At 42.4% G+C, this 11,518-nt stretch overlaps 1 protein-coding gene across 1 annotated transcript; it reads left to right on the forward strand.

Annotated features, from left to right (window-relative positions):
* The first annotated feature begins 406 nt into the window (after positions 1–406).
* MAPDA (N6-Methyl-AMP deaminase) lies at positions 407–10,930 on the forward strand. The gene is made up of 10 exons (XM_068410232.1): positions 407–471; positions 2,151–2,281; positions 2,811–2,871; positions 3,375–3,462; positions 4,039–4,120; positions 4,873–4,999; positions 6,858–6,938; positions 7,910–8,048; positions 8,539–8,639; positions 9,987–10,930. The coding sequence occupies exons 1-10, from the start codon at positions 412–414 to the stop codon at positions 10,176–10,178; spliced, it is 1,062 nt and encodes a 353-aa protein (XP_068266333.1). The 5' UTR covers positions 407–411; the 3' UTR covers positions 10,179–10,930.
* Positions 10,931–11,518: the final 588 nt, after the last annotated feature.

Raw genomic sequence — 11,518 nt, forward strand, 5'->3', positions numbered from 1 at the left:
GTGATGTAGCAAACTGGAGTGCCGTTACGGAGGAGTAACTTCGTTTAGCTCAGAATAACTTAGTTCAGTTGAAGCCCCGCGGGTGGGTGGCTGCCGCTGGGCCAGGCGAGCTCTGGCCGTGCCCCCCGCCTGGCGCTGGGCCGGGCCTGCCGCTCCTGTAGCGCTGGGGCGCAGCGCCAGAGAACCGTGTCGCTGGAATAAACTTGAGCTTGAAGCTTGTACGGAATTAAATACTAACGGTGTTTTTTATGGCCTCGCCTTCGCTCCTGCCGCACCTCCGTTGCCGTGCGCGGGTGGCTGGCGGCGGGGGGGGGCGGTGGGGCTGCGGCCCGGGGGCGGGGCCGGGCCGTGGGGCGGGGCCGCCGCTGTGACCCCGGCAGCGGCCCGCCCTCCGCCCGCGCAGGCGCTGTCATGGCGGCGGAGCGGGTGCGGGAGCGGGAGCTGTGCTTCTACCGGCGGCTGCCGAAAGTGGTGAGCGGCGGGGGCGGCGCGGCCGCGGGGGCTCGGCGGGGCCCTGCCCGGCCCTCAGGTGCGGGGCTGCGGCGGGCGGCCCCGGGGGCGGGAGCGGGGCTGAGGGGCTGGCGCGGGCAGCGCTGCGGCGGGCGGACGGACAGACAGACAGACAGACAGCTGCTGTTTCCTCAGAGTTTTTCTCAAACGCGCGCTGTTTGTGAGGGCTTTTGTCCCGCAGCCACACGCGGTAGGTGTCCGCCTGCGCGCAGTGCTTAGTGCCTAATCTTCTCCCAGTTGCATCAGCTGAGCGGGACCTTCGTGTTCGTGCTTGGCCCGTCCCGCCGAGCCTCGCCCCACCAGCCTGTCCCCGATAACGCGGGTTTCTGCCTGTGCCAGGGGTGCGCCTTGCGCATCTGCGCTGCGCTTCCGTACGCGGAACCGCGTCCTTATGGGGGCTGCCGCTCTGCGCCGGCGACACGGCGAACGGCCCGTCCTGCGCGGAGAGCCGGCACGGCCGTGCGCGGGGCACGGCCAGACCCGCATCACATCGCACCCGCCTGTGTTCTCGTGCTCCTTTTCAATAAGGCGTTTTTCAGGGATCGCGTTTAATGGCTGAATTCTGTGAGCTATTTCACTTGCAAGACGCTGAATAAATTCCATGTAGCAGCAGCAGTAGTGTGTGTCTGGCTTGGCATCCAGAGTGGTAAGCAGCCGTAGCTCCTGGGGGTCAGCTGCAGTTGCACACCTTCACAGTTTAAGATGATCTGACCCCTTTTCCTCTGCTTGTGAACTTAGTACTTTAAAATGGGAATCTGAAATATAATGCTTCACAAAACTAAAATTTAAATTAAACCTCGAAGGAGTTACAATTTCAACGTGTTTTCCAGTCAAAGGCTTGCAGAAATACTTCTCTAATTTTTCTTTTCCCAGTGCGAAGGGATGTGTTCCAGGGGGGCGAGGGGGTAGGTCACAAAGCAGATGCTCTGCAGATACCTTTTGAATGAGTCAGGAGGGCACAAGGGACATGTTCCCTATGTCAGGAGCCAAGAGATCATCGGAAGGAGCAAAGGTGAAGTGAGGAATGGAGCTGAGGATCGTAGGTTTGGACCCCAAAGGCAGGTTGTCAAGAGAAAGTCAGGCAGAAGGCAGTCTTGGACAAAGGTGGGCAATTACTCCAGTTGCTGTTAATGGGTAGAGGTAGCATCTTGTTGGATTTCTGGTGTGAGTTAGAACTTCAAAGTATGAAAAAAAGAGTGAGTGGATATACAGATGTTGCTATTTTCAATCGATGTACACATGCATTTAACTTGCAGTGGATGGGGAAAGAGTTCTTGAATCCTTACGATACTTTTCTTAGCACTGAGGCAGCTGTTTGCCTCCTCCTCACCTTGAATGGCACCACTCCAGCATCAGCTGGAGAGCCCTTTCCCCTGGGCCAGCTGTGGTCTCACAGGGATCCGAGCCAGCAACAGCCCACCGAGTGACAAGGACAAATAGGACAGTCTCAGTTGACCCGGTGCATGCAAAAGCATGAGGAAACAATTAGTAGCCAAACACACAGAGGTAACTGTTATTTTATTTTCAAACTCTGAGTGAAATTGTAATGTAGGATACAAGAGCAGTGATACAGACAAGATGTAGAAGCCATCCTTTTCACTGGACACAAATCCATAGGACTTTTTTTTTTTTTTCTCTAGGAGCTTCATGCTCATCTGAACGGCTGTATCAGTTCTGCCACTATGAAGAAACTTATGGCCCAGAAGCCGTACCTTCAGATCCAGAACGGGATGACTGTGATTGACAAAGGAAAGAAACGAACCTTAGATGAGTGAGTACACATGTGCGTGTGTGATGGACATTCACTGGGTGTCTTAATTAATTAAATTCAAAACAGAGGCATATGCTGACTGCAGAAAATACATTTTCAAGTTTTAGTTACAGTACAACCTGTTAGATTTTTTGCTACTTGTATCTATAGAATAACTTCTTAGATGTTTGCAAACTAAATGGAAATCTCATGTTCATTAATTCCCTTTTTAAAGGATTGAAGATTTTCACTTGTAGCATATGCTCTTCAGAGAAAATTGACTCATATACTTTCCTGTTTTGGAAACTTCATGTTTTCCATTGTGCTTCAAAAACCTTTGTGGTAATAATAATAATAATTTCTGTTGCAAAGGCATTGTTAGCATCTAAAATCAGAAATTGCCATTCAGCTGGTCTGTGTATTTCAAGCTACAGGCTGGTTAACTGAGCATAGCGAGTACATGTTTTCAAAGTGTAGATGTTGGGGTTTTTTGAATACTCATTTTACTGTTCAACATTTGTCCAATTAATTTTTTTACTTTTTATTTTAGATGTTTTCAGATGTTTCAGACCATCTATCAGATTACCACTAGGACTGAAGATATTTTACTGGTAAGTGAATTAAAAGTTCGCTTAAAACTAGCAAGCAATACAGTCAAAATTAGTTGGATTAACAGCACTGTGTTCCAAGTAACAATATCAACAATGGTCCCTTCAAGTGGAGGTCAGAGTTATTATTGTAAAACACATTAATTTAGAAACACAGGGTTTTATATAATTTTTAGATTTAATTTTTGTGAAAGCAATGAGCTGTTAAACTTACAGAAAGGCATGGTAGCTGTGAAAGGGGTTGTGCCTGCACCAGCGGAGGGGTATTCTTGTTCAGGCACGGAAGTTCTCAGTTGTCCGAACTCTCTTCAGTATCGCTGCGGGAACTGAAGGTGCCCTCTGGGGGGTAATATTTCCAGAGATGGAGAGCGCTAAAAGCACAGAGGGCCTGAAAATTGTGCAAGTGTTTCACACCAAAAGATATCTGGGTCTTTTAGTTGTAAAGGAAAAGATAACCAATCATAAGCATTACTTTTGTGATGTTGAATACGCTGTTTCTTAATCAGATAACTAAAGATATTATTAAAGAATTTGCTGATGATGGTGTCAAGTATCTGGAATTGAGGAGCACTCCTAGAGAAGAAAAGACCACAGGTACAGTCTGTTCTGGTTTTTAATGTGTAAGTCTGACATGCTGTAAAACTTAGGTAAGACTATGTTAATAACAAGCAAAGTCATACTTAGTTGGGTCAATAAAAATATACTTTCAATATAAAAGCACAGATTTAACCATATAAAAACACGTCACTTTACTATTAGATTTTTGAGGACAGAAATGTGTTGGTTATAACTCTACTACCCAGTAATTTGGGTTATTCGCTTTAGTGTGACATCTGAGTCTGCTAATATTTTTAATAGCTGATATATTTCCTTTTTGTTACTTCATTTTTTATTTTCTTTTAGATGTGGTTTAAGAGAAACATAGGAGAAGTCCTGTTGCTACTCTCTGGTTCACACTAAGTTATTTTATTTCAGATGCTTGGGAGGAGGCTTAGTTCAAATGTATGCTTCAAAGTAAAGCTATATTTATAAACAGAACTATATAGCTTAGAAGACTATGGACTAAAATCAAAGGTGCAAAATGAAACCTAGGAGGCTAGAGAGCTGGGTCTGCAACATAATAAAATTAATTCAAATATGTTTATTCCCAATGTGTACATGTGTTTGTAGGTATGACCAAAAGGATGTATGTTGAAACTGTACTTGAGGGTATAAAGCAGTGTAAAGAAGAAGGCTTGGATATAGATGTAAGGTAAATAAAGCACATGGAGTACCTCTGTTTCAAGGGTTTGTGTAGTCTGATGCTCGGTCATGGTTTGCAGAGGGTTTACAGACCATCAGTGTAGAAAAGAAAATTATGCTTAAACTCGATTACATGGAGTGGAAGCAGGTAATTCATATGGGAACCTTCTTACTGATAGAGAATGAAACCGGGTAAAGCTTTTCAGCTCTAAGAGTGTCCGTTCTTTGCAGCATTTTCATGAAAAGCAGTGTTTTGATGGAAATCACATTAAATTACTCTTTTTTCACAGCCTAGATTCATTGCAAAGCTTTTGCTTGATTAGCTGTACAAGCAACCTGCTGTAAGGGAGAGGTAGCGCTAACCAGCAGGAAAGTTTCCGAAGGTGTCAGTGGTTGTTTGGAGACACTCTGCTTGCCTGTCTTTTGTACTCTCAGTAGCCACCCTTGTTAGATTTACTTGTGGAAGCTGAAGAATTCTCATTCTTCATGTGTGCAGCTCAGAGAGGCTGCTCACCTGATGGTGCAGGCAGCAAATGAGCAGTGTCTTGTTCCCTGCCCTCCCTCTCACCATGGCTATTGCATTTCACAGGCTAACCTATATATCTAATTTGTGTCCCTCTGCACTTTGGCACCTTCATTCCTTGAACAGTTCCCTGTACAAATACTCTTTATACTCAGTCACGAAGGATGTGAAGTGCCATTTTTGTTGGTTTCCTGATATTACAGCTTGTATTTAACTTAATATGTACTTTTCCATCCTAGATTGTTAATAGCAATAAATAGAAGAAGTGGTCCAGCAGTTGCTAAGCAGACTGTTAAACTTGCTGAAGAGTTCCTTCTTTCCACTGATGGGGTCGTAGTAGGACTTGACCTCAGTGGTGATCCCACTGTAAGTTTTTTGTTTTATTTTGGTCTGTTCTTGAAGATACATACATAATGTTGTGTAGCAGCAAGCCGTTCTCATCATACTTCGCTCTTACAAGTTTTTATCTGATGTTTGTTGCTAGTTTGAATGGACTGCTTGTAATCTTGATACCAGGTTAATCCCCGTTGCTGTAAGGCACAGATACTCTCACAAAGAATCAACAGATGAATATATGACACTGAAAAAAGAGCCACTGAAAAGTAGTGTTTATCCGGGAAGTGTCTGTTACTAAATTGTCCCAGCCAGACTGACTGGGTTAAGGCAAGTCAACTAATGCTGCAAGTTGGCACTAGTTTAAATTTTGTTTAGATGCACCAAATGCTTATTGCGTATTAAGAAAGCAAAAATGTTTGAGGGTTGTCACAGTTTAAAGCTGGGCCGGCTATTAAACCGGTGGCAGATGCCCTCAATTAACCCTCCCCCCTCACCTCCAGAAGGGAAGGGAAAGGGAAAGGGAAAAGGGAGAGAGACTTACGGGTTGGAAAGTTAAAACAGTTTTAATGAACTATAATAATGAAAAATAACGTAATAATAAAATGGAAATAATCAAATATATACAAATACATACAAAACCAAGATCGAGCTCCCCTGATGTTGGTCACGTCACCACCGGCACTGCAGGGCAGGCTCCGGGAAGGCCCAGGCTGGGCCCAGCAACAGACGGGAACTGGACTCAGGGATGCACGGATCGGGATTGGGGGCAGCAGGAAAACAGACAGAGTCCTCCTTGGACACCAGCCATAGCAGAAGGGTGAGAGGGAGAAGAAAGGGCCGAAGGCTCAAGCCGGCCAAGGCCCTCGTGATCCCCCCACTTTATACCAAGAATGATGTGGATGGGATGGAATACCTTCGTTGGTCAATTTTGGGTCACCTGCCCTGTCCGCACCTCCCTGCAGGTGCGACCCCCCTGCGGCTCGTCACTCGTAAGCAGTGAGGAATTTAGCAGTGACCTTGGTTTCTCTAAGACTAAGTACAGCCAGAGCCTTTCTGCATAACATCCCTACCGGTGCCTCAGTGATAACGACGAACTTCGAGCGTTATCAGCCCTGGAAGCAGACACTGTCTGCAGAACATGCAGTTAGTTTCAGAAAGTGCAGCTACTTAGAGGAGACTTAGCTGAAAGTAAAAATCACTGAAAGGAAAATTGGCCTGGTTTAGGCCAAACCAGGGCAAGGGTAGCTGCAGCAGATTGATGACACGGACTCCAGGCTGTGCAAAAGCAGAGACCTTTATTCTTTTGTTCACTGGCCTTTTGTCCGCTCACTCGGTACTTTCCCACTTACACTGACCTTCGCATACAACATGCGCAAACACGCCACTAAAGCCAATTGGATCTTGCAACATCCCATAAGTCAGACACGTGCAAAGCAGTCCAGTCACAATGCTGATCACGCTCGGTCATCTTGCTGCATTTCTTGTTCTTCAGCCAGGCTACATGCAGTCTTCTGTGTTCACAATGCCGTCTTCTGCATTGCTACACTTTCTCTTCAACATCCTGCACCCCCACGGGTAGCTGGGAAGTTGAAATGAAATAGCTCTAGGTAACAGCTGTAGAAAAGATATCAAAATCGAAACAGTCAGTCTTGTCAGTGTTGGGCATCATCTGCACTACTGACGTTTGACCTATTTGTCTAAATTGTGCCCCTGTAGCAGAACATTATGTGACTTGCTGCATTCCTAACTGAAGTAATGGGAAAACAAAAATAATTCAATGTATCTGTATTTGCATTAAGTGTTTTGATATTGCCAGACTTCTAAATTATTGAATAGGAGGAGTTTTGTAAAACAAGCTGTAGAATGGTCATGTGTTTCTGTCTTCCAGGCAGGACATGGTCAAGATTTTTTGGAACCACTCTCAGAAGCAAAAAAAGCAGGTCTAAAGCTGGCATTGCATCTTTCAGAGGTAAAAATGTTCTTTATTTTGGTTCTCTCTGTAATTCCCATTTTATAAAAACCTTGAGGAAACTAAAATTAACTTCTGTGCGTTTTGAACTTCTCAGCCAAAGTAATAATGGTTTGGGGCATTTTTATGAGAGAAGAAAACAAGGAGAAATCTTCAACAATCTGTTCTGAATCAGAACTGTCAAATTATTTCTTACTGTACTATATCTATTGGGGCTTAGGTGTGAAATTGAAAATAAGTAATATTCCAAGCAATCCACTGTTTCCTTCCTGGTATGTTATCAGAAGTCTTGTATAGTAAAATGCGCACGTTTTCATAGTTCTGTTAGCTCTGCTTGTGTCAGTAGAAAGAGTTGGGCTTCTCCACACAATCTGTTGAAATGGTGGCTGAAGTTTTCTGTGATGAGTCTGATAAATACTGAAAGTATTTCTTCAGGAAATTACGCATGATATGTCATGTCACAGGCCTGTTTATACTTGTTTCTATTTCGTTAAGGAGGCTTTTGCAGGATATTCCTGCATGCTTCTCTGACAATGTAGTTCTTAAATGTCTCAGTGGTCTTTTGGGTTTTGTTTCATTTTTGTTTGTTTGTTTGTTTTTGGCCTCTTGCAGTTTAAGTTCTTCATGCATCATTTTTTGAATCCCTGTGTAAAACAGGCATTAAAGGTCTTCTTGACAGGGTAGTTTTGAAACTGAAGCATACAAAGCTCATGTGAGGCCTCCAACTGAAAGTACTTCTGAACTGCAAATAGCGATCATCTGTTTTTACATACCAGTTTAGGATTATGGCTGCTTCGGTTTGTAATTCCAAGTTCAGAGTCACTTCCATGCACTACTTCTTTCTTTACAGGGTAGTAATGCAGATATTTAGTCTCAAGATATTCTGTGAAAATAGAGCTTGAAGTCCATTGTAATTCTTTAATGTGCTGTTTTATGCTGCCCTGACAGAATGTAAAATATATCCTCTCTAGATTCCAAATCAAGAAGAGGAGACCAAAATTCTCCTGGGCCTGCCCCCTGACAGAATTGGACACGGAACATTTCTCAACTCTGCAACAGCAGGTTCAGAAGAGTTAGTGCCACTTGTTCGACAGAATCATATACCTATTGGTAAGAAAAGTTAAGAAAATTACTTGGTGATCTCTGGATTTCAGAATATCATATGTACTGCTGATCTAGTAACTCTGGTTTGTCTGTGACCAGGGGTGACTTAGAAAAATGTGGCAGTGTATGTGAGAGAATTGCTTATAAAGGTACACTGGGAACACTTTGTGGTTTTGCCATATTTTTGGCAGCAGACAACAACTGATGTCTCAGGTGAAAACAAAACTAAATCGTAACTTTTAGTTGCTGTGCAAGGATGTGTGGTGTTTCTGTGTTCAGTTTGCAAGCTCCCTAAATTTTATACCCAGCCAGTAGTTAAGAAGAAATTGATTACCAAACTTTCCTCAGAAGATATTACCAAATATTTGAAGCATAGAAAATAAAGGAAACAACAGTAGCTAATTTTAATTTTAATTCAGGAAAAGAAATAAGTCAATGTGTCAAAAACATGTCTTTTTTTTTATATATATCCTTGTTTCTTCTTCTTTTCCCTTAGAACTTTGCATGACATCAAACATCAAAACTCAGACGGTGCCTTCCTGTGACAAACACCATTTTGGATACTGGTACAACATGGGCCACCCTGCAGTGCTTTGTGTAAGTTTTTTGATTTTAACCCTGTATTTAGGCAAAAAGCCAAGTGAGTGTGAAATTGGAGCATTGTATCTCCTGTTATGGATGAGAGCTGACTTACCATTTCTGACCTTGCAGCAAATCATCTGCTTATAGGAAATCATGATGTTCTGTTTGAGAAATGCTTGTAATACAAATGGGAATTTTTAGTATTTCTCGTGGGTTTATTGTAAAGCAAGACCTTTTTTTTCTGTGTAGATAAGATGATCAGCTATGTGTGCAATGAACTTAACTGTTTGCATACTGACAGATTTCTTTTAAATATATTGCTCCAATGCTTGCATGTAAGCTTGTGCTTACCTGGGGATTTATTGTGTTGGATGAGAGTACTTCAGTTCTCTCAACAGCTAATTAAGGTCCTTCGATGCTGAGGTGCCAAGTACTTTTGCTGGCATTGGCAGGATTTTACTATTATCCTGTTGGTTTAACCCCTATAATTTGTAGCATTGTCCGTGTGCGTGTATGTACATTAGAGCATTGTGCTTATTATTCAAATAGGCCTCAATCCTTTATTTAAAGTATTTGAGTTTGAACTCTGTTGTATTAGGTGAAAAATAATTCATGACTAGAGATTATTCCTGAGATTTTCAATTGTGAAAAGTCCCAACAAGCAATGAAGTCATGTAAGAAAGCAGTTTACCCATGAAGGCCTATAAAAACAAGAGTAGTAGAAGGAGGAGATACTACAGTGTCTTAAGTTTAACAGGATATAGTTAGTATTCTTCTCTGTGGGGATGCAAGGACTCTGAGTTGCAGATGCATAATCTCATTAACCCTTAAATAATCTGAACTTGCTCCTTTTAGATGAATAATCTTTAGGTGGCTTTTGATCATATGTTTTTGATGTTGGCCTGGTACTTCAGTCAGTGTCAAGAAATTGTTCTAGTTGACGCTAAGTGCAGAGGGTGAGACAGTTTCTTCCCTGAAGATGTAGAAGCAGAGAGTATGCTCCAGTTCCCAGATCTGAGGAAGGGGGGGAAGAGGAATAAGGAGACCTGCACATACTGACATAGCTTGCATGTATGCATTGTTTGATAACCATCTTTCTAGCAATTTTAATAGGAAATCCTATTTTCTTGATAAATTCTGCCACCACTTTAAGAATGTTTCTTGTATGTTTGAGTAATTTATTAATTTTGAGTGAAAACAGGGCAAATAAAGTGTGAAATAATTACTAACAGATGAAAGAACCATGGAATAAAATGTGAAACAGCAAGATAAAACTGCTTTGTAACATGTAGAAAAAACCCTTTTTGATGTAGAGGAACTAATTTAAACTTTTTTTTTTCTTTTCTTTCAATTTAACTCCAGACTGACGATAAAGGCATCTTTGCAACAGATCTATCGCAAGAATATGAGCTGGTTGCAAAAACATTTAATCTGACTCGATCACAGATGTGGGATCTTTCCTATGAATCAATCAACTATATCTTTGCTTCAAGTGTAGTAAAATCAAAGCTAAGGGAACAGTGGTGTAAACTGAAGCCAACTCTGTTTGAGTAATCAAACTGTTGTTTTAAACAGCTTGGGTGTGTTAGCTTAGTTAATAAGGATTGTTCACTGAAGTCCCTGGCTTTTTTCAGACTTCACGTTTATAAATCCAGCCCATAAACTGTGCCTGTGCAAAATGAAGATGACAGGAGTGCAGCCTTTATTAGTGGGGTCAGAAGTAAATGTTCTTTTGTAGTTGGGAAGGGCTCTCAACCAGTGACTAAATTTCCAAATGTGTCGTCACGTCATTTCTCTCCAGTTGATACAACGTTTAAAAAAAATCTCAGTTGACATATGTCATGATACTACAAACATTTGGGAGTTAGAACAAAATAAATGCACAGCTGTTAGGGTTTAAAATGTCTCTGTTGGCAACATTACACCAAGCAGTTTGTATGTGTGGTCTGTATATTTGGGTTTTGTATTATTTTTAAACACAAGTTTTGAGCATTTGATTGAATGTGAAGACAGAAACAAACTCAGGGAGAATGAAATATTTGTCTCGAAGGAATTAAATCTTGCATCTGTTTTTATTGGCGTACGTGTATGACTGAAGCCTGCTGTGGATTGTGCAGCATGGGTGGTAGTGCCTACTGATGCACTCGGCACTGGTAGTATTTGGACAAAGTTAAGAGTCTTCAATGCCTTAGCAAACTGGGAGCTACCTGGGGGAAATGGCCTAATTCTTACAATGCTTTTTAGAATTGCTGTTTCTCGTAAAAAAGGAATAAAAATAGCTTCAACCTCCGTGTTTTCGAAACCACTACTTCAAGTGTGCGTGCGTGCGCATGAGCATGTGTGCATTTGAGATGCACAGAAGAGAAACCCGTATAACCTGCGGCAGGATTTGGTAGGTGTGAGTCCCTGGAGCAGACTTGCTGTCTGCGAGCGGCACCACTGTTGTGTGACAGCTGACAGTGCTCCTTTGTTCGGGCAGCGACAGGGTTCGCTCCCCGTGTCTCTACACATCTGCACGTGTATTTTGATACCGAGATATCAAAATATATATGAACATACACATGCAACAGTATCTAATACTAGATATTTCTAGCTAGTGTAGGAAGTATCCAGAGAGAAGGTATTTCATACCTAGAATGTTTTTACATTGGTTAATTAAACAAGCAAAATTCTGGGCTCTATAAGGAATACTGAATATAAATACAATGATACAAAAGCTGTTCATGACTTCTCTTTTGGTCATCTTTAAAAAAGTCAGCATAAAGTAGTTGTTCTGGCTTCAAAATGGCAGTAAAAAAGGAAAAAAAAAAGGGGGGGAAAACTAGTTGCGGGGCGGGGAGGATAGCAAAGTTGTGGGTGTGTCCGTGTGGCTACCTGAGGTTTCCACAGAATGT

Source organism: Nyctibius grandis, chromosome 11 (assembly GCF_013368605.1).
Source record: "Nyctibius grandis isolate bNycGra1 chromosome 11, bNycGra1.pri, whole genome shotgun sequence".
In the NCBI taxonomy this organism is placed as follows: domain Eukaryota; kingdom Metazoa; phylum Chordata; class Aves; order Nyctibiiformes; family Nyctibiidae; genus Nyctibius; species Nyctibius grandis.

Coding starts and splice junctions, on each gene's coding strand:
- MAPDA (XM_068410232.1), top strand. CDS start 412: ATGGCGGCGGAGCGGGTGCGGGAGCGGGAGCTGTGCTTCTACCGGCGG. Junction 2,282..2,810: donor AAGAAACGAACCTTAGATGA/GTGAGTACACAT, acceptor TTTTTATTTTAG/ATGTTTTCAGATGTTTCAGA. Junction 3,463..4,038: donor TAGAGAAGAAAAGACCACAG/GTACAGTCTGTT, acceptor ATGTGTTTGTAG/GTATGACCAAAAGGATGTAT.